The sequence below is a fragment of the Schistosoma mansoni genome, chromosome W (assembly GCF_000237925.1).
Source record: "Schistosoma mansoni strain Puerto Rico chromosome W, complete genome".
Lineage (NCBI taxonomy): Eukaryota > Metazoa > Platyhelminthes > Trematoda > Strigeidida > Schistosomatidae > Schistosoma > Schistosoma mansoni.
The window spans coordinates 36,032,782-36,057,375 of NC_031502.1; the positions used below are offsets into that span (position 1 = coordinate 36,032,782).

At 34.1% G+C, this 24,594-nt stretch overlaps 1 protein-coding gene across 1 annotated transcript; it reads right to left on the reverse strand.

Moving 5' to 3' along the window:
• Nucleotides 1–823: 823 nt before the first annotated feature.
• On the reverse strand, nt 824–20,478 carry Smp_135910 (excision repair helicase ercc-6-related; the record flags this gene model as incomplete). The annotated part of the gene is made up of 18 exons (XM_018789528.1): nt 824–1,387; nt 2,638–3,038; nt 4,642–5,561; nt 7,154–7,521; nt 8,693–8,947; nt 10,345–10,440; nt 11,511–11,621; nt 11,868–12,044; nt 12,110–12,283; nt 13,226–13,353; nt 14,749–14,803; nt 17,549–17,725; nt 18,847–19,092; nt 19,414–19,440; nt 19,812–19,970; nt 20,087–20,144; nt 20,178–20,274; nt 20,310–20,478. The coding sequence occupies 18 exons, from the start codon at nt 20,476–20,478 to the stop codon at nt 824–826; spliced, it is 4,182 nt and encodes a 1,393-aa protein (XP_018654963.1).
• Nucleotides 20,479–24,594: the final 4,116 nt, after the last annotated feature.

Here is a 24,594-nt window from a genome sequence, read left to right on the forward strand (position 1 = left end):
GCCTCCATCTAGTCATTAGGTTACGTCATTGATTCCTGTTATGTCTTATGGCCCGTCAAATATCACGCGACAAAATCGCTAATCCGGATATCGACTTCTATGACCTAACTTCTGTGCTAAACCAATGGTGAGTCAAATAGAACTAGAGGCCTCGAATCAACTCTCAGTCTCTATTGATCCTCTGTATAGTAGCTTCTCACCCAGCCCAGAACACAAATATAATCCTCCGCTATATGAATCGTATATTTCAGACATACGCGGTTTATGTGCAAGCAGACGAGATCACATCACACTGTAAAATGAAAAATAATAATTATAAAAGGTCAAACCAAAAGTGGCTGAGTATAGCAGACTGTCAACCAATAGATTAGGAATATATTAGGTAAAGTAAATCATATAACAATATTCAGTGGATCAAATGGAAACTTATGAAAAAAGGAATGTAAATTTATACTATCTAGTTACTTAGCAATTATACTACATTTATATATATATATACGATGACAGTCTATAAATAACTCCTGGAAGTTACCACGCATTTATTCTTCGTTTGGACTTAACAGTTTGGTTTGCCGATATTTTCTGGGATAGACTTCCAAGGCACTAAAAAACATTAAATTTTTACTACCAATTTTCCGGTTTTAAAAATAAAAGAAGTTCATCTGAATTTTTTGAGATAACTAGTAATTGATATTCACACTTTAGTGAAAGTAAACCATATTCTTATTAATTCTATATTTTAAAAATAAAAGTCAGGAGTGTGCAGATTAGATTCTGTATTAAAATAAACTATACAAATGTAGGAGGTAGCAATGAACATATGTCAATATATCACAGTGTTGCTTGGTTGATTCAACCTTTCCGCTGATGCCAAGTTTACTAAAAGATAACTAGCAATAGACTGAAATTTACCACGCAAAGTCCATACATCATCCAAGCGACCACGTGAAGGTAAATCCAGTTGAGATTGATCACATTTTGACCGATGCCTTATTGCAAGTTGTTTAAGCAAAGAGCGAAAATGTCGGGAAGTAATACTTCTATGTACAACATTAGCGTTATTATGAATATTTACTGTAGCACAATCATTGTTCTCATTCAGAATGGATTTAAAATGTACTACTAAATATTCACTTGTAACAGTATTCGAACCACCAAGTGTTCGAATAAGTTCAGCACAAAGACGCTGCATTGAATGATTTAACATAGAATCAACTGATTCGGTACTAGATGAACTGTGTAAATGATCATGATGAAGGATTTTACGCGAACGTATAAGACTTAAAAGTAATTCTGAACTGAATCTAACATGTAAATTAGCTGAATTTTCATTATAAGCTTTTTTAGTTGAACAATCAAAATCACTTGACATTTGTAAAAGTTGAATCTAAAAATTAAAATAAATAACTTTTCTTAAAAATCATATATATCGAAATCTATAAAAATGTAAATAATCGAATATTCACTTCATATTTCATAGTTGAACGATCTGTGAATTACTGAGAACTTCCGACTGAAATATGCCTCCCTTAATTTGTGTATATATGGAATTGAACCCCTTGAACTGGACAATACTAACGTATTTTTGTGAATTTACTACAACATATTTATCCTAACAAGTCACTCTTGGAGTATATTGTTTTATTTTCTAAAAAATCACTCTACAATTATTAAAATTTAGTCTAATTTTAAACCATTACTTTGTTATTTTAAACTTTTCGATACGATCTAGATCTGGTGGCTTAACTCACGTCATTTATTAGGCATCATTCAAAATAAAACTAGGAAAAATCTTCCAGATATATATATATATATATGCTTTCGAATATTATTGTTTCCGATTAAGCAGTGTGGTTTGATGTTTAGTTGAAATAGAATTGGAACATTAACAATACATTGAGACTGAACAGCGTACAAGTAAAGTATGGTAAACATTAATTAATTTCTGAGAATTTTTAGACTGCTTAATAAATCTGTAAACAGTTGATGAATTTATACATCCATGTAAAATTTCACACGTATGAATAGCCATGTCAACTTGAAATAATTTGAAAATTTTCAACTGAATGTTTATCCAACCAAACCAACTGAAAAGCATTTATTTTTTCAGTAAAATTTCGCAACCTATTTTAATAAAACTATAGTTAATTACATAATAGTAATTTTATAGAGTTGGGATCATGAGTCAATTGAAGCTAGGCCACCATGGAAAACCTGGAAGCACTGGAAGACTGTTTCGTCCAATTACGGGACTTCTTAGCAAAATTACTAAAATCTCCACAAAACCGCTTCTGATATATAATAGTAGATTTTTATTCCATGACTACATAAATCATAATATTTTACTCAATGTATCAGAATTTTCTATCATTACCGAAGCTTTTATTTTGTTCGGCGGAATGAAAATACGAGTTAATAAAATGGATAATTTATCCATTACTATGCCCTAAATTAAAAATAAAAACAAGTTTTAAAGAATTCTACAATAATTATTAGCTACAAGCTATAAAATAAAAAATAAACAGAAAAGTCTAAATAACGTAGACTAAAGCGCCAATCTGAATTCTTAGTTTTTAATCATAAGAAACAAGCCTAATTAAATGTATAACTTTAAAAAGTTCATTACTGTAAACTCACATAACCACAACTAGTTGATTCATTTCGATTCCAAAGAAAACGATTTTTAGCTTGACCAAAAGGATAAAGTACTGATCTACGTTGAGTTATTTCCGCAGTTTGAGAAAATGATCTGAAATTACATTGCTGCCAACGCTTGACTTCTTCTTCTAAAGCAATAATAGCTTTATTTGCTAATCGATTCGCGGCCAATTGGTCAAATGAAGAATCGATGTGATTTGGATTAGTCATTTCATCCAATAATTTATCATGATGTACTATTTGAGTTATTTGACGAAATATCGGTGAACTGCTTACGGACATTTTTTGTGTGAATTTTAATGATTTATTGGAAGAAAGTGAATAGGAATCTTGATGATTTGTATATTTAATTTTTGAAGATTTTCTATTTTTTGCCTTTTCTAAATCATATAGTGGGTATAAAAAGAATATCATGAGATAGATAGTAAAGGTTTTTATAGTACAGTAAACAAGTGGGATAGAAGTATTGAGGCAAACCGATCAGCCAAGGATAATACAGTCTGGTGCGAATTAGCATTAGTCTAATTTACAACGAGGTAAATCAGTTGATAGATTTGTAAACATATTAATGAAGGTGACTGTAACATAGTCTCTGCCATTCTCCTGTACTACGCTGGAAGAAATTGTACGATGAAAAACCTAAACTGACACTGGTTTATGAGCACTCTTATTGTTCTCTTCCTAATAGTGGCTTTTGAGACAAGTGAAATCAGTAGTTGGATATCCCGGGTCTATTGACTTTTATAGTATTGCAAATATTGTACTTCTCCATACCTTTTTCCAAAGGCTTAACCTTGATACCTGACCTTTATCTCTTTAATTATTTACCACTCCTTACTTTACACTTTTTTTTTCTATATTCTTACCTCCAATTTTTGTTTGTTTATTTCATGTAAAATTATTACCCAGTTTTAACTTACTTTTTTTTCTTGTATCGATCTACATACCACCTAATTTGTTACAACAAAATAATAACAATTCGTCCCTTTGATAAATTTACATAATCCAGTGAAAAGACGAAATGTGATACATTAGTGCAATATACATTGCAAATAATCTAATTGCATATTTCGTTGTTAAGGCACTCATATATATGAAAAATGGAAGTCAACTTGAAGGACACAGAAAATGTGCTGCTAATTATATTGTTTTTGGTAGCGTTCCAGCAGCTTGAAGCGTTAAAGAACCCTCTCAGAGAATTCGAAAGGCCAAATCTTGGCATTTTACGGCTAGCGATTATCATTTTCACAAGAATCGAAAACCCTAAATAAAATTTTTATGCTGGAGAAACGGTCAAAGAGCACTAATACATCATACATTTCCGATATATTCCGTCTTTTTATTTCATTATAAAAAAACAATTAAGTCATAATAGTAGAAAATTAACGGAACGAGTAGGTTATTGTAACTGAAAGTCATGTGAATACTACTTTTTATAGATAGATTTACACAACATAAAGTGGAATAACAAACAAGAAAATTTAGAAAGCTTAAATAAACCATAGACACTAACTGTGTTATATTATTTTGATATTACGTATGCAATTATACGAAAAGCACCTCAATGGTGAAATTTTTACTACTGATACCAACATACAATATTTTCTATAACAATGTTAGTTATGTTATTTGACAGGAAATCATTTGCTAATATTTAAGGAGCACAATAATTTTATAGATATCGGTAGAATAACCATCCAATTTCAATTCTGATGAAACTTTTTTGTACTAATATTTTCATAAAGAAGGACTAGTTACCTGTCTTAATACTGGGAATAAAGTGATAAATCCAGAAAGCTCATGATATGACTGAAATTTAGTAACCACCGTGTTTAGACAGAATGAGGTACTTCATCTTACAGATTATTGTTGAAAAACTCAAGGAAACATGAAGTGCTAGTAATCAACATCTCAGAGCATACATTTTATGTCAAACTTTTCAAATTTCTAACCTTGATTCACAGATAAGAACAGAACACCTACCTTTATTTTCTTGAAAAGACTCTTTACATTTTATTTCATTGGATTTGTGAAATTTCTGAATATTTTTCAGAGCTTCTTTGGCAACTCGACTTGCTTCGTCACGCGTATCTTGATCTACCATTGACCGCTTCTCCTTAAAGGAAGAAACTGTAGAGTAGTCTTGTTTATTAATGGATAAGTAATTGCTACTTGAACAAGAACTGACTAAGACACTTTGAATAAAGTTATCATCTTCAGTATTACTGCTTGTCGCTTTGACCGGTTCAGCAAGTTGATTTCGAGATAAAGAGATATCCATGCCTTCACCAACATCATACCTACATTGTTTTGCCACTAGCTTGATTCTTTTTCCATCCACGCGTGTTCCTTTGATATCAGATTTACGTTTACGACTTAAATTATGTTTGTTTGAAGTTATTTCATTAGACTGCTTAGTGACTGACTCGACTGGATTATCCTTGTTTGAACATTCCTCCGCTATACGACGGCTTATTTCTTTAGCAAGTTGACGAAGTTGTTCTGTACGCTTACTTTTTTTATCAGAATTTAACGGAGTGTTTGTAAAATTGTCATCCACAGAAGCCTCTGTTTCTTTTTCTTTTTTGCCTTCATCCTCCTCCTTCTCATCATCATCTTCAACATCACTACCACTACTAATATCTGTATTCATGTGTGATGATTTGCTTTGCAATGGATTATCTTTCTGTTTTTTAGCAAGTATATCAAATCGGTTCTCAGTTAATGAATTAGTCAGTGTATGACCCATACCTTCAGATTTTAAGTACAAAGCTGTTTCTGGGATTTGTATATCTGATTCATCTTCAAAAGTTAGTAATTCTTGAAGATCATTTGTTTTAAAAAATCGCTGCTGACGTGGATTTTTGAGAATTCGATTAGTAAGAAATTGTTTGAATATTTGTCTATTTAATAAAAATTAAATCAAAAAAATTAACGGAAAAAACCAACAAAATTACAAATAATTTGTAAATTTCTTACTTAGTTATTCAAAACATAACACAACAAACTATTGATAAAATACCCAAATGGACTTAGAGTACGAGTTAAGGATACATAAATGACAGACTGTGATGAACAATCCTCTTAATGTAGTAAAAACGTAGTCATTTTTGTGAAAAACTGTGATACAAAGAATATCGATTACCATGACAATGAATATTTACCAATAAATACAAAACCTAAGACGTATATAAGAGTGTAGACAGAACCTAATGCTCGAAAATCTCAACAATTTCATGTTCTCACACTATACACAACAGAATAAGAAACGATCAATGACAATTATAAGATAATAAACTGTGAGGAAAGGAAAGTAGAAAGAAGTTCGCCTATATGATCCAGACCAATAATCAGCCATTTCATAAACTAATGTAGTAGACTTTTCAAGATTACTCATTTAAATTATATAATACGTAGCCATTACAATAAATTAAGGGACTGTGTTAGACAAATGAAAACTATGATACGACAAGCAGAAATGGATGGTGGCTAGCAGTGGAATCCAAGACGCATGTTTCATTCGATTCAGGACTCGTCAGATGGATGTACCTGATAGTGGCTATCAGGACTAAGTAGCTAAGTGGATAACACGATGGCGTTTGGGGCGAAAGGTACAGGTTTCGAGTCCTGGAGTGAGGATGATTTCACTAAGCTGTCTTCATAGAAAGTAAAGAGATGAACTTGGCTTTTCTGTATATCATGAACAGGTTATGCTAATATCCATCTCTACTTATAATGCTTATACCAACACAAAAAGTGAATTATGATACAAGTTTGTAGTAAACATGTAATTTTCTCACATACTTTTAGAAATCTCTGCCAACAGAAAATTTTACTGGATATTAAGAACACAACAAAGGGTATACTGTAAAGCATAGTTTTTTTCAATATAATAAGTAGTCGATTTTAACTTTTAATAATCGTAAAATTGCAAAGCTATCGAAATACTTACATGGATCTTAAAGATTTTCTGAAAATGTTTAAAACTAATAACTATTAAGCTCTAAATACGTAGTTTTGTCTACTAACCTAAAAGTAATATACACCTCTGCTATACAAGTGCTGGGAATAGCCATAAGGTCGTAGATGGACGTGGTCGACAAGAAAACTTGGACCCAGATTTCATGCTGTTTGGTACTCGTCAGCAAGGTGCTCCCTGGAATATTCAATCTCCTGCCACCCAGCTTCACAGTAACAGATGTTACCACTGAGCTATGTATTTACACTTGATACACTTGTGTGGTGACCAGTGTTACACATGTCAGATCCTTTTTAATGTTTATTCTATCTTAAAGTTGCAATCTGGCCACTAGTCTATGCGGCACAATATCTCGTGCACTAAGTGGTTGGAGGTAGTATCGAAGGAACCGAAGCTACAACCACTTGACTATCCAATCCAAGTAGAATTAAAAACGATGATTCAACATTAAACCTACGACAAAAAACTCAAAATATTATTTTATATACTTAATCAAAACAGTGTGATAAGACTTACCTATGATATATTTTTTCTTCAATAGTACCGCTTGTCAATAAACGATAAATAACAACATCTCTTGATTGTCCGATACGCCATGCTCTTTCACGAGCTTGTAGATCAGTAGTAGGATTCCAATCTGGGTCATAGATAAGTACTCGATTAGCTGAAGTTAAATTTACACCTAAACCACCAACACGTGTAGTTAATAAAAATAGAAATATATCTAAATGATCTGATGTCCTGTCTATTTTCTCACTATCCGATGTTGAACGATAATTGAAACGTCGAATAAGTTCATGACGTTGGCTAACAGGAGTTGTTCCATCCATTCTAAGATAAGAAAACTTCATCAACTGTACTAAACGTTCAAGTAACGTAAGCATCTAATAAAAATACAAGGTATAGGAGGGAAAATGTGCTTTACATGACTAATAAGAAAAGATACTGAAAAATGAAACTTATGAACAAAAACAGAAACAAACAAATCATCATTTATATACGAAACAGAAAAACAATAAAACAGACGTATTATATTGGGTAAGTGTGAATTGAATCTACATTGCCAGTTTTTCCGCGAAATACACTAAATGTCAGAAAATTATACAAAGAATTCATTCGGACTTTTGTAAACAAGTATTATTGGATTTACAAACAATGGCTAACTATAATGAAGAAATTTAGATGATTTTCAAGGTTTAGAATAGGAGAAAAGGTTGAATAAATTTAACTCACAGTTTTTACTATGCTTATTGAAAACAGATTCAGCAATACAAAGAGTACAGACCAACTGTTTAGTAAAATCGATTGAGATAATAACATCGATTTAAAAAATGTCGGTCTATTTCAATCATGAATTCACTGTTACATTTTCGTAGTAAACCTTCAGATCATATCTACCAATATAGGTTGAAAAAATCGAGAAAGATTCACTTGAAGCGTTAAGATTCCCTGTTAGAAACTAAGAGTCACTTGGTCTGGTTGATTGAATTTTCAAACCAAATAGAGACTGTTGATGTTATTGTTTAATATTAAGGGTGATTGAACAGAGATTTCGTAGGAACTTAAATGAACATATAGTATTCAATAATCATCAATTAAACGCATTACTTATGTTTTTACCAAAAAATTGTGCTGATATTTAGTAAATATTTTCAATTTACTGGTTGTCAAATACAAAAACTGACAGATAAACTAAATGTAATGTGATTCAAAGGCGATTATTTTCTATATCTGCCAAGAATTCATTCAAATTCAAGTAAATTGAACAGAAAAATCTAATATACAAAAAAAACAGACTATTCTCATATTCATTAGATGATAAGTGATACTTCAGTAAAAACAATATGGATAAGTTTGATCCCAAATGACGTGCTATTAATTGCAAATTTATTGATTATTTTAGGCAGAGATTGATGGTGGTTAGTAATAAAATGCAGAATGCGCGTTTCGTCCTATTTGGGACCCGTCAGCTGGATGATTATTGTTTAATATAGACGAATATCATATTAAGTGTATGCTGTAATCAAGTTTATTTTTCAAAAAATATCAACTTACACGACGACTTTGTGAAAACAGCAGAACTTTATGTCCTTGATCATACCAGTTTTTAAGAAGTGAAGCAACAACTAACATTTTACTAGATCTACGTGGGCAACCAAATCGTGACCATGAATAAGATAAGCATACATTTTCAATACCTTGTTTATCAGATTCAAACTCTTCATTTAGAAAACAACTATCTCTTGGACCACCTGTAGCTAGATCTGGATGATTGCATAAATTTCTTAATAGTATTAAAGAAGGAAAAATCTAAAAATGAAAAAATAAAAAACAGATGTATAATATAGATTAAATATGAGAAAGATTGGTTTAGAGAAAAGTTTTCTTTCTGGCAAATTCATTTTCAAAAGCCGCGTCGACAACTTCACTTGTCTTGGAAGTCTGATCAGCCCTAATGGGTTGGTGTCTGACGAAATCTCAGCACGGATTCAAAAGGCTCGGTTGGCTTTTACCAACTTACGTCACCTATGGCGAAGACGAGATATCCGTCTATCAATTAAAGGACGAGTATACTGTGCAGCAGTTCGCTCTCTTCTACTTTACGGCTGTGAAACATGGCCATTAAGAGTAGAAGATACTCGCAAGTTACTAGTATTTGACCACAGATGCCTTAGAAATATTGCTCGCATCTGCTGGGATCACCAGGTAAGTAGTAGTGAGGTTAGACACAGGGTACTAGGGAATGATGGTAAATCAGTTGATGAGGTGATGGATCTTCATCAACTGAGATGGTTAGGCCACGTGTTACGTATGCCTGAACACCGACTACCACGACGCGCTATGCTGACTAGTGTTGGGGATGGTTGGAAGAAAGTTAGGGACGGGCAAACCAAAACGTGGCATCAGAGCTTGAAGTCACTAACTTCTAGTCTGAGCCATGTTAGCAGATGCAGACTACTTGGTTGTGGTCCACGTGACTATCGTAACTAATGGTTGGAGACTCTAGGTGACATGGCTCAGAATCGATCACAATGGAGTAGGTGTATACACTCTTTATCTTCCCTTAAACCTTAAGATTAAAATTGCTCCATATCTGTCTTCCTTCCTGTACTATATCCTTATATACAACCTTTCTTTTATATATTAACACCACTAAATTAACTACTCTAATGAATTCGGTGTTCATCCTGTGTGCTAACGAGGTATGGCAACTGGGACCGATGCATAAATGTGCCTGTTCCTATGTTGTAGCTGACTGACTGACTGACAATCGCAAATATATACACTTATTTTCAAAATGATAATTACAATAATAGTGATAATGAAATTCTGCTAAACGTGGTAATAGTGAGGTAGAATAAATAAGAGCATAAAAATGTTATTTTAACTAAGGAAACTAGTATATATATATATATATATATATATATATCCTTTAAAGATAGCATGCTGTTTTTTGGAGAGCAGCATATAAGTACTGATAACCTGCTTTTGAATAATGCATAAACAGCTACAATACAGTAAATGTCCAAGTTTCTAAACACTTAAAAAATCGGCACCAGAAAAAAACCGAGCCAACAACAAAAAACATAGTATACGTAAAAAAAAAGGATATAAAACAACACAACGAGATTAATAAATCCATATTTTGTTAATGATTTTGAAAAATGTGATGATTACAGATAGCAACACTAAGGTTAGTAGCTTACATTGCCTTTTCCATTTAGTAAATCTTTACATACTTGAGACTCCAAGTATTCTCGGTAGAGTTTTTGTTGATAATCAGTTAGTCGGCAAAATAAAACCTGAAGAGGAAAAAAAAGATTGATTGATTGAGTGAAAAAAAGGTTGTGGGAAATTTTAAAAGTGATTTAAGTATGTGGTTAACAGTGGATTTCAGGACGTACATATGGTAACAGAGGCTACACAATTAGAATCCTGTATATTTACAACAATACCATACAATTATTTTCATTATAACCTATCATCAGTTAAATAACTTTCGGTAGTTTAGTCGGATCAAAACAACTGTTGATGAAGAATCTTTTAACAAGTATTAATTGATCATATAAGATAACCAGTCTTTAAATCTTTGGTGATAATTATACAAAAAGCATACATATATCTCTGGATTCTGATAAGTACTAATGTTTATAACCGGAATTATACATCAGGTATGTAGTATGCAACAATAAAATAAATCAGCAACTTGTTACAGTTTCATGCACCAGAATGTAAGCTACAACAATTGATTTAGAGCTAATTGTACTGACCGTTTGTTTGAATCTTGTTAAGCGGAACAGATTTGATACTAACTAGTAGGTTACTGGTTGAAATGGGAGTGATTAGGCCTACTAACCATAACTCGTCTTCAAGTAAATAACTGAACTCGTTTCAAGACGATGAACACATGCCAAAAATAGATTGATCTATTTCAGTCCAGAACATCAGTGGGACAGTCTAAAATTAAAATTCACTCCATTGCATAAGCTAGGGGCTATCTTGACTCAGTAGCTAAGTGGATAACACGAAGGCGTTTGAAGCTAAAGGTACTGGGTTGGAGTGCTGCAGTGGCCATCAACTCTGAGATGCAGGTATATAAATGTGACTAGTCCTAAATAGAATGAAACGAGCGTCCTGGGTTACATTGCTAGCCATTACTGATCTCTGTTTATTCTAAATTCTTTCTCTATAAAATCTATACATTTAAGAAGTGGAAAGTTCCGTGACGATAATTTTCGTATCATGACTAGATCCCGGGAATGAACAAAATTCAGTTTATTAAATGTGAACTTGTACGTATCGGTGTAACAAATGCAAACAGTGGGAAAAAAGTGACTAGTCAATACTCAATACGGCAATATTTAAGACTTACTTGTTCTGATTTAGCTGGCAGTTGAATTTGTACATCAGCTTTAAGTCTTCGAATGAGATAGGGTTTTAAAAGATTTCGCAAAGTACATGCACATTGATAAGCTGTTTCAACCTTTACAGATTAAACAAGAAATAACACCAAAAGAAAGTGTTGAAAAGAATATTGTGTACATTGATGAAAAAGTCTAATGAGACGTGCGGTTACCTCAGGCCTATAAAGGAAAACTAAGTATATTGTAAAACAGATTACTAAGCATTTATTTTGAATAAAACAAATGAAATTCAGTAACTGCTGAAATTTTATATCAAATAATTCAGTTATGAATAACAATAAAGCCAATTAATATAGGATAATTACCTGAAGTGGTGAAGCGGCAGCATAACCTCCTTGAGTAATTGGTATAGAAAATTGTTGCATAAATTCAGGCAAAGGTCCTAATCTTCCAGGACACACAAAATCAAAAAGTGACCATAATTCGCGTAGATTATTTTGAATTGGACTACCGGAAAGAATCAAACGATGAGGAGTGGAAAACTATAAAAATTCATGAGTATTAGTATTAGTTTTTTTTCTGGAAGATGTAAGAACAATGTACTTACATGTTTAACAGCTAATGTAGCCTCAGCTTCTGGATTCTTTATTTTATGCCCTTCATCCAGTATAACATAGGACCAATTTCGGGATGTTAGCATATCACGATAAGTCACTAAAGTTGAATACGTAGTTAAAAGAACACTTCCTGGATTATTAGTTATCATTTGCATAAGTTTATTCTAAAATGAAAATATAAACGAGAACATAAATCCAGATTGATAAACATAGCTTTAAACTAGTCATTTGAATATGACAAATCATTCAAACAAAAACAAAATTTCATGCAATCCGTCATGAGTCACAAATTTGTTGTATGAAGATTGGTAATACAATCGGAATGTTGCAAGATTTGAACCTGCAATCAAATGACCAAAAGTTAAGTGTTTTACCCATTAGGCTACCGTTGTACAACTTGATTGTTAAGAAAGCGCAAGAGATATTCACTCGAATTTTTTGTTTATTTTTTTGTGACATTACGTACAATAATCATCTACAATGCCATGTTAACCGATGTGCTTTGAAAACTATTGTGTTTAGCTATTTTTACCACTTCTGTTTCAGAGAATTCAATGCCACTCAAAATATCTATCCAAATATTTTGAAATCACGTTGAACCGTTCATAATATCTTTGTATTGTTAAAGTGTTGGTTATTCATATTTAAGTATAAACACCCTACAAAGTCTACTTTGCTTTTCCACAACTGTGGTTTTAATAAACATATTTCTGGACAATTCCTCGTTTATTTCACTTTCTCTTTCAATACTTTGTGTCTATGTATGGATCCTTTTGACAAACTATATATTCTTTTGAGCTGTAAATATTAATGTTCAATACTTGACAATAATACTTTCCATATATAGTTTTTGTATTCTTCCTTTGTGTAATGCATTTATTAAGCATTAATGACTCGATTGTATAACAGAATAAATCAGTATCAACTGCTTAAAAATAACTTTCCTTCAATATTTACGGTTTGAGCACTTTAAACTTTAAGCTAATAAAAGGGTGCAGAGTAAAATATATAAAAGTGTATAAGGCAGTATATAAATTGATTAGATACTTTTTATTTCGAGGTATTACCACATACAGATTATATTAAGTTACAGTGATTCCACTTACTGGTTTTCCATAACCGGATCCAGTCGAATGCAATATGGCCACACGAATAGGAGGCCACCATGAATGGAATTCTGACATCCATTGATTTAATACTGTAGCTGGACAAACAATTAAAGTCGGACCTAATCCTAAAAATCTTTATATTATGGTAAAAGATGAAAAAAGTAACCCGATTAAAATACCCTATAAAAAATATCTAACTTATAATTATTGTACAATAAAGACTAATATATTTATTTTTCAACATTCTTATTTATTAATTTTGGATTATTAAATCACAATCATATAATATGTTCCGCTAACTAACCATATACTTATGTGGATAATGATGTCGAGACAATATATCTTCATTTTCAATGAACACGATGAAACCAATTATTTTTGTCTATCAGACGGTGGCTAATATTAACTGCTTACTACTGTTTCGTTTTTGAACTATCAGAAAACGTTTTGTTTGTGAATTAGATTGACAGTACAAATGAGACGTACTACTCATCTTGCCACCTATAGAAAAGACATTATATGTGAAAATTATATTTGAAATAATCTCAGTGATTGAAATCCAATTAATTCCTAAGTTCCGCCTAACAAACTTGTCTGGACTTCTTTAGTGTAATAATCAAAATCTTTGATAATTTCGATTATTACACTAAAGAAGTCCAGATAAGTTTGTTAGACGTAACTTAGGAATTAATTGGATTTCAATCACTGAGATTATTTCAAATATAATTTTCACATATAATGTCTTTTCTGTAAGTGGTACGCAATTTCTATCAAACTATTCTTTCTAATATTGACGAATATTCGCACACACCATTTCACAAGTTTGTAATTAAGCATGGAGTATAATGGTCATGGATTTCATGGTTAGAAAAAGTCCATACTATGCTTGAGTCGTACTGTTAACATGTAAAGTTATTCGTTTGTGTACTGGTTGTTTGAATCTTCTCACTGATTGCAACTGATCAGTCTACTTTTGGCTTATGTGCATCCCGTACATATTGCCTCGATATTGCCAGTACATCGAAATAGGATAAAACGCGTATCCTGGATTTCACAGCTAGCCATTATACATCTCTGCTTATGTACAGTATTTTTTGCTCAATACACATATTATGTAGTGAACAAGAACACGAGTGCGGACAATCGAATGTATTTAGGCACACAATTACAGAATGTCTCAGTAAAATATAGTAAATAGTTAATTTGCAAACTATCAATTAATTGTCTCAATCTTGACCGTTCCTTCTGCAAATATCAGTCCATCGTCTCCGATTATTATTGTTCATTCATTTTCATACCTATTGCGTTTCGTTTCGTTCTTTCCTTATCGATCTTCCACTGAAATACATTCAATGCCCGATAATCACCATATACTACTTATGTGGATGTAAGTAACACACACCACACAATCATCGAATAGATTAGTGAAAAAAGAAAGAATACACCGAAAATCGATTACTAGGAATTCACTTACTCTTGCTGACATTCAGAAGTTAGATTACGAGTAGATAGATATAAACGATACGATCTATCTTCTATGTTCGAATAATGCAATCCAGCTAATAAGGCAATAATCTTGAAAATAATGAAAATTAGTCAAAATTAATCTAGCCAAAGTTTACCCTTAATAAAATATCAACTTCGTTATAAATTAAGTAGATATCAATGTCATACTGCTCTACTAATATTACCATTTTGCACTTGAATTACATATTAACCCATGATGAATTTTATGTTAAAGGTAAAAAACAGATTACATAATAATGCATACCTTTAAACAGACAAAATGGATAGTATTCAATAAAATATTGTTAATAATTATTAATGAACGCATTTAAGATTTGAACATGGAATTGAATTCTGTCCATTGATTAAGAATGAATGATATGTCCATCTTTTTCCGAGATTGTTTCGCTAATAGTTAGGTTCATAATACCGGTTTCTTTAATAAGTCTGAATAGTTGTGTGCTGTTACCTATTGCCGCTGCCTTTTTCATCTCTCTTGCTTTCGCTACCCACCACTGTTCGCGATCGTTGCGTAGGCTTCTTATCAGCCTGCGCTTAAGCTGACTCCGCTCTTCGTTATGTTTAGAGCCAGAGGGGATGAGTTTTCGAGCATCAGTGCGGTAGATGCTGCTGAGATCCATTGTTTCTCCCTGACCTTATGGTTTACCTTACTAGCGGATATCACTGCTGTTTCCACAGCTATTCGGATGTCATTTCACACTACTTCGGGGTGAGCACAACTTACATGGCTGCCTAACTGTTTTTCTAGTTGTTTCTGAAATATATTCTTAGCTTGCCTGTCATTAAGTAGAACCCCAAGAGGTTTCCTTGTAGCGTCTTTCCTACGTCCAGTAAGATGCAGACAGATACGTGCTCGCACTAGAGCATGATCAGAATCTAAGCATGTGCTCCAGAATGAGCGACAGTCTTCCATCGAGCCCCTCCATCGGTGGCTGATAGCGATGTGATCTAATTGGGTCCAACGTTGGGACGAATTCGGGGGTCGCCATGTCAAAAGATGTTTTTCCTTATGCTTAAAGTTAGTATTTGCAAGAAATGGGCGGTTATCTGAGCATAGATGCAACAGACGGTCGCCATTATCTGTTCTTTGAGCCACGACACCATAAGGATCCACCCAGGTGTCTTTCCCTTTCGCTTAGTTTACCTACTTGAGCATTAAAGCCACCAGCCACTATTACTACATCAGAACGCCTAGCTTTTCTGAGAAGGTCAGAAAGTTTCCTGTAGAACTCATCTTTTATATCGTCTGAGCTGCAGTCAGTGGGAGAGTAGGCAGAGACGACGAAGAGGCAACGACGAGTTTCCCTATATTTCTGGGTCCTTACTGATCCGTTTAGTCGGACAGCGCATAGACGACTGTCTACTGGGAACCAGTCTAAAAGAGCTAGTTCTGTCCTAGGACTTAATGCTATACCTACTCCAGCGAGGCCACGGGAAGCAGCATCATGGCTTCCAGATACACGAAGTGTGTATCGAGATGGTTCTTTATTTTGATATGGTGAAGTCAAATGAATGATACTACTCGGATCTCGTATGCGCGTTTCGGAGACGCAGCACACATCGATGGTACGAGATTCTAAAGTCCTAGCTAAGGAAGCCTGATGTCCTATTTGGCACAATGTTCGGACATTAAAAGTTCCTACATGTAGTTTAGAGCGTGGTTTCAGGAGACCAGGAATAACGTTCCATGTACTCGAATCGTTTGCCCTAGCGGTGCGAGGCGGTAAAAGGACATGAGAAGGGTTAGTCGAGGAGATAAGAGAGTTATTAGGAGGTGTAGAGGGGATTTGAATGTGACCAACTTGGTCTCGTGTGCAGTTACGGGTATGAGGGCTAATATCACTTTCCGGTTGCCCACACCGTGGAAGATTATTTCTTGAGGGACATGAAAAGGAAATTGGACTAATGTTGGTCTTAACAACCTGGGAGTGTGACCGAAGTGCCCAAGGGACAACTGCTTGAGGCTGGTCACGCACGGCCTTTTTGTGCGGGATTTTTTGACGTGTTAGCTCCGTTCTTTAAAGTTCCTTACCGCCGGAGACGGAAATCCGTGGGATAAGGCGAGGTGTGTATTTTAGGGTCGACCTTTTCTAACTCCACCCCTCCTTGTGGGAAGGCAGCACCATGGTGATTCTGGTTGTCTGAAGGAAACACCTTACTGCAATCACAACTCTGTACAGTCAGCAGTAAGACTTCTCCTTCGGACCTTGGGTTTGCCGCTTTTAGTCTTACCGCTCTTCAACCGACCTGTCTGGCATGGTAGGACCTTGAGGAACGATCGTTCCAGCCAGTATAGCTCGATTGGTTCATAACGATAGGCGAGCCCGACCGCCACGTCAAGGTAGCAGCAACTACTACTTCCATCACTATGGGATCGACTACTGCATCTCTGTGCTAATGTAGTATGGCAACTCGAACTGAGGTACATACGTACGAAGTTCTACTTTGTGACTGACTGACTGACTGTCCAGTGATTAATATATACCTAAGGATTTGTGTTCTAGTAAAAACAAATTCTCAATAAATGAAACCATAGCGTACATTTTTATGTTTTAAATTCTTAATGTACGTAATCGAATATTAAATGTTGGGTAGCAGATTCAAATCTACTGAATTAAATTCAGCGACATTAATATAATGGTATCTAACTTATATATAATAAATTTCGGTTATTATAAAATGAACCTGTACGTAAATAATACTTATAAAAACTGGAACTACCAAGAGATAAATAGACAAAACCACTAAAGCAGACAATGAGAAATAATCTGTACAATAAATTCAAAAGCTAACCTGTATGGTTTTTCCCAGACCCATTTCATCTCCGATAATACCGCCACATCCTTTTTGATGAAGATCCCATAACCATTTGACACCTTTTCGTTGATAATCAAATAATCGAGACCAAATAGAACCCGGGACACAAAACCCACCATCTAGTTTCCCATCAGAAGGATTACTAGAATGTACCTAAAATGAATTCATCTTTTTCTCAAGAAATTCGAGAACAATAGTAAGACGTACATTATAGTAAGTCTCATTAAGGTTATGCATTACTTAAAATGACGTCTAGTTCAACGAAAAAACAGAAATATTGGTATTTGTGGAAATAAACAACAAAAACGTTCAGTTCCAGACATATAGTTTTTTTACTTGACTTCTAACCACACTGTTTGCGTGGGAGACCTGGTTCCTTAAATCAAAGTATATGGGGCGATCTATGGCCCCGCGACCTAATAGTTAAAAGATCAATGTTGTAATCAACTATCTAACTCTTCATATACGTTACCAATGGTTCCAAGTATGCATCATCATTTGAAGGGAGGAATACACTCACATAAATAAGAACAGACGACAGTACTACAAGTTCAAACAAATCTAATTAAATTGAAATAAGCTATACTAAACCGCATAGAAATATCTGAAAGCTAAAAAGTTAATAACTATAACAGATCCCAAACTGACTGTCATAACAAATTCATAATTCAAATACGAAATCGAAATGAATATAGACATGAAAATGTGTGGGACCACGTAAACTACTAAAATAGTAATGACAACAACTTGCTAACGTACATAAACAGGGAATGGATACTTATTACATAAAATCACACAAACAAAAACATTTTAACACTGTCTCACAAAACCAATTACTCATAATCACCACGACATTAATAATAATAATAATAATAATAATAATAATCAGGAAATGCAGACAAAACTATCACCGAACAATGCTCTTCACCTTTAAAAGAATACAAACCATGGTCACAGGAACACAAGTTACTATTTCAGGATCTACAAAACGCTTCTAATCACAACTTTCACTTCAGATTATCAGTAAAATATAACTACTCGATATTCTTGAATTAGAGTAATCCAATTTCAAATATGGTCAATAATCACTAGTAAACATTACGTGGGGGGGAAATTCTTCCATTGTACAGTAATTTCTTGAAGAACAAAAAAACTTTGAACATTCCACCATCCACTTAGTAATTAGTTACATAGCTGGTTGATGGTCTAGTAGCATAATAAATAAATCATGAGGTAAAATGTACTCATTAAAAAGGTATACAAAAATCACTAACCTCATGTTCTCTAGCGAATTGCTCCTCTAATAATTCAGTACGTCTTTGACGTCTCAATCGTTCCTGAAACGCATGTATATCAGCATCATCATTATGTTTATATTTAGACAGCTTTTTCAGTTCTACAGCTTTGTTTTCACAACGTTTTACTCTATATAACTTTGTACTAAGATGTTTTACAGGAGAATTAAAATCATCTGCAGACAGTGGTTTCACGATATTCACACTTAACAAATCTTCATCTGGTTCTAGTATTAAATTAAAAAAGTAAAACGAGTAACTCTAAATGATGATTAACAGCGCACAATAACGACACAACAATAACAACAAAATAATCCGGTTTCGAAAACTAATCTTGAGATTTGGTAGTAGAGAAATGTATCATTCTAAACAAAAAATTCTCATCTACAAGTACATTTAAATATCAAACCAAAAAGAAATATGTATTACCAAAGTGTGGTTGCTCACTTGACTACTACTGGTAATTGTAGAGAACCCCTACAATCTGACTTTCAAGTATGTCATTTACACTGTAAACTCTTATGACCGTATGATATTAAATTTCACAGCAAAACGTTCCATTTTGACAGAATTCTACTCGATGGTTGTATATTCAGTGTTCTATAGAGGGGAAACAAAGAACTTAGGAGAATACGGATATACACGTTTCCCTTTTTGTAGTCTTTATCTACGGAATGTAAAACACTGAATTCCCTCTTCTGAAATGCAAGACGTCATAATTTATTTACTATGGTACGTAAATTTAAGTCAGAGAGACTATTTTAGGCAGAAAGAATACAACTGACTTGGACACTTCAACGTAAAGATAAGTTGTTTTTCCTTCGTTGAAAAGAATCACATTTAATGTGGACAAATCATCATAACTATATATTCAAAATAATCAAAACGAACAGGCTTTGACCACATGTCTTGGTATACATTCGTATTTTTGTATTGTGGGATACGGTTTCTCGAAAAGCGTTCGATTGTTTTCCAACGACATAAACTTGTATAAAATACTCACTTGAAGCGTTGTCATCTGAAATAAAGTTTTCTTTCTCCAAAGAAGACAGTTTAGTCAACAGAGCTGACTTCCTAGATATTAGAGTGTCAATAAGCTTCATCTACAAAAAACAATAAACACTCTATAGGGAATGAATCTTGCCTTTGTTTCTATTTCCAATTCCAATGAACGTATTTTCCTATTTCCTAAACTGCTATTAGACACTTCGGTAGACACCTGACCGAGTAAGGTGTCAAGTGATAGCTCCATTTTTTCTAGTTCACGTTGAGCAGACCTGTGAGATGAGTGATAAACAATATAAACATACATTATATCATCGTCTAGGGCAGAAAGTCTTTCCCTCGTCGCACTGGCCTGAAGACTATTATTTCTCTTGAAAGTATTTTTAGCTTGCTCAATAACACCTTCATAGAAAAATAAAACAAGAATATGAACATACTTGTTTCAAATTCTAAATGATCATATGCGACAATACGTTGAATCGAATTCATATCTTGATTTTCAGCTTTTTTTATTATATCCTTGTTGATTGAGAATCTCATAGGATTATCTATACATTTTTTTGATTTACTAGTTGATGAGCTGGGGTACGGATCTAAAGTACCCATGATCAAGGATCTAGTAAAATATAAAGTAGATGTTAATTAAAACCAAACATCGACGGTATTACGAAATGAACAAAGCCACTAATACCTGCAATTAGTCAAGGTTAACTGAGAAAACACTATACATTCTGATCTTTTAAGATATAAGTTGCTAGATTTAACTATTTATCTAATTGATAAATGATAACGAAGGTGATGAGAGGCATATGTTGGATGCCCTTTGATGATACATTGTAAACATCTAAACCGAAATGGACTTAGGAAATCCGAACACGTGGTCCATTTATTCTCTATGTAACTATACTACTATCTTAGTAGCAGATAATGGTGTCGAAAAAGTCATTTCTTACACTTAACAAAAAAAAAATGTCTTCAAAAATTTATGCGTCTATCTACGGAGAAACACACTAGGTGAGATAGAGTCGTCTAGTGAAAATCAACACAGATCCTAACGCAAACATGCGTCTATCCAACTTGCCATCCCACATTAGCACAACAGGATAAGACTGACAAGGGGAGTAATAAAAGAGTTGAAGCAATGTATCAGTGAAGGTAATGAGAAAAACTGGACATTGAGGATTTGGCTCAAACAGGTAGGATGAGAAAGGGTGTGAAGGGATACTGGAACTTGAGATGTACAGTAAGATAAACGGCGAATGAATACGTCTGACTGTGACCGATTTCAAATTATGGCACCCAAACTGTTCAACCATTGGTTGCGGTTATCAAACGGATCCCAAACAGAAAGGTTGCATCTAGCAACAAGGTTCAGATCGACAGCCATTGAACTTATGGGCTGACAGCACATCTTGGTATGACACCATCTATCTTTTGTCTAACCTTTAAACTCACGTCAAAACTTTATTAGATATCAATTAACTATGACCGGTGAGTCTCTACGATATTTTAAAAAACCTTACTATAGGGACTAATTAGACTGAATGAATGAACGTGTCGATGCATTCAACTACCTCTCTCCCTATGGTCAATATACGAGAAAGACCAGTCCAGTTTTTAAAAAGCTTTTCATTTAGGAGGAGAAAAGCCAATTCTTAACATGTGTGCACCGTTTCTCAAAGTGGTCGGGAAACATTGCACAGTCAATGTCTTAACCAAACAGGACCATAATCACCAGTGTGTTCTGAATCAAGAACTGTAAATCCTGGTGAAAGATAAATTTATGAAAAGTTATACGAAGAAATAGTAATTTCTAAGACTTCAAACACAGAAAATTTGATACATTTTCATTAGCTATATAGCTGATGTCAAGACAGACATGTTATAAAAGACATTATCTTATATTGGTTTTAGTAATTATATTAGCAATTAACATAGGCAGAGACTGTTTTGAGAGTTTCAACACTCTTGTTACGTCCAGAAGCCAAGCTTTTTCAAAGCCTCTGGATAGTAATGGCAGAGTGATGGAATAATTGATCAATCTATTTACTTTGCACTGAGCTGCTCATGACTTGAGGCCCCAACAACCGGTGGACAGAAAAGAGAAACTGAATCCGACCAACACGAAAATAATGGTTCCTGACAAAATTTCGGTAAGATTTGCAGACTACATTATGGGTCAATTTTGGGAAATAGTGCCTGATCTCCCGGCCAGTGTTTGAATTGTATTGAGAATACGTAAGAGTGCATGTAAGAGTGTAAAGGTGTCATAATTTCGGACTTTTTTTACTCTATCTAGTTAGAATCTGTTAAGCTTTGTAGCAATAAGCTTAGTAGTATATAGCTGTCAAACTTATCGCCGTCATATGTGATGCCCCGGCTTGTTCTGTCAAGTATACAGTTGGTCATCACGGGATAGAACGTTATGGTAGGTATGTAGTTAGATAACGATGTCTTGCAGATAAAATGACTCCTCGCAGCGGTGAACATGCTTTACGAATTGACAACAGTTTTCATAAACAGAACCAAGTTATTCACCATCAAAGTGTTTCACATTTTCAAATGTCTAACAATAATATGGCTTTAGCCTTCCTCTTAGATGCGATGCATTTAGTGTACTTAGATATAGTAAGAAAATTGATTAACTTTTGTGTACATTTGTCACATCAACGATTTAAAATAATGACTATAAGCATTATAGTATCCACTAACAAGTCTATAACTCGTTTTGCCAAAATTACTGCTTCAGACTTCAAGCGGAAATGTCGCACACTAGACGATGTCTCTCCTTAGAGTAATGAGAATACTTTTTTCGCCATTTAGGACCCATCATTCTTTATAACATTTTACTGGACCATATTTACCTGGATCCCAAACTTTTAGCTCCCTCCATATACCTATTATCTCGTCCTAGTTTCCTTTAGAAATCAGTAGTGTGAAAAGGGACTTAAATAATTTCCTTATAGAAGATTAGCGGTATTATGGTGATGTACACCTCGTTTATGATATACATGTATACATACCAGGTTTGAATCTTTGAGGCCAGATAATGCAGGGATTGTTCAAGGTAAACCAGGACTTATAACAGATGTTGAAGGAAGTGCATCAGCTACGTTCAGGACTTGAACTGACCCTCTAGACTTTCAGAACCTGTCTCATCTAGTGATATAAGTAATATTATGTACTAAATAGTTGGTCATGAGCACATGTGGATATAAGATAGTGACACAATTTGTAAGTGTATGCCAACAAAGAAGGTTAATTACGACGTGGTAGTCCCGCTAATTCATACATTTAGCTAACTACACCTTATTCTTGTGATAATTATCACATTAATAAATTTCTGCTTCAAAATTTGAATCCACTGTCCTCACCTACACTTATCCATCGTCAAGCTATAGTTCGTGGCGAGAATATAATCTATGGAAGAACCGACTACTTTTAGGATAACAGGTCTCGGATTTTGGCACGAAATTCATTCGTCCATTTGGTGAAATAGCGTCTTAATATTTGAGCTGATGTCAGTTCATGATGATAACCCTAAATCTAATTCCTAACCCCAACCATAAACTGTACATTATAATTATAATTCCCGATACATATTTATAACCCTCATTGAGTCCTGATTGTTAGGTGTACACCCTCAAGGTCAGTCTGGCGTCGCTCAAAGGTCGTTCATAAATTATAGTTTCACCCCTATTTTGACAGAGAAACCATAACCCAAGGACAAATATAGGGTACCAATCTGATTTCTTTCACATAAAATCGACCTGACGACTTATCACTATACATCACCTTGATTTGTGTAACGACCCTATTGGAAAGCCCGCCAGTATATAAGTCTCAGTAATAAGGATAGAAGGTATATCGACCTATATTATTCCTTGCAGTTTGTAACACTGTGGAGTTCTAATCTCGTTTGAATATATCAACAGAAGGTGCTGATATTACGTTTCCAGGTGGGGAATTCAAGTAATTCACTACTTTGTGCGAGAAACGAAACTCTAGACTTAGACGATTTGATCTCGGTTTTTGAACTTTCTTAGAATGTCATCTGAAATGGTCAGTCCTAGACGAAAAAGAAGGATAGGAAATATTAATACCAAGATCATCGTTCAGTATACGATAAGCCAGTATTACATCGCCCCGTAATCTGTGATAAGTTAACGGAAATAAGTTGATGTGTCTCAGTCTGTCTTCATAAGATAAGCCAGAGAGACATTTTACCATTCTAGTACCTCGTTGTTGGGCGCGTTTCAGTATATCTTCCTCACACTTGAAACAAGGACTCACTGCTTGAGTCTCATATTCCAAATGCGTTTTCACGAAAGTCGGACATAGTAAACTAAACACTGAAATAACCTACGAATAGCACATAATACCCTGATGGCTTTTGCAGCAAAAGCCTTACAGTGACTAGTGGTTCTGAGATCATTGCTTATTAAGACTCCTAAATGTCCATAGTTTCTTACTTTGGGTAACAAGAATCCGCATATTATGTCGTGTTACGAATCATCATAGTTATTTAGTTGCATCACCACACTCTGGTTAGAATTCACTTCCAGTGATCAACTGTCCATCCATGCCACCAATGAGTTGAGATCATCCTGCAATACTATTCTATCTGACATGCTGTGTCTGGGTCTCCAAGTCTTTATGTTATCAGTGAAGAGTAGAACGGATGATTTAACTACAGTTGGTAATTCGTTTACATAAAGTAAA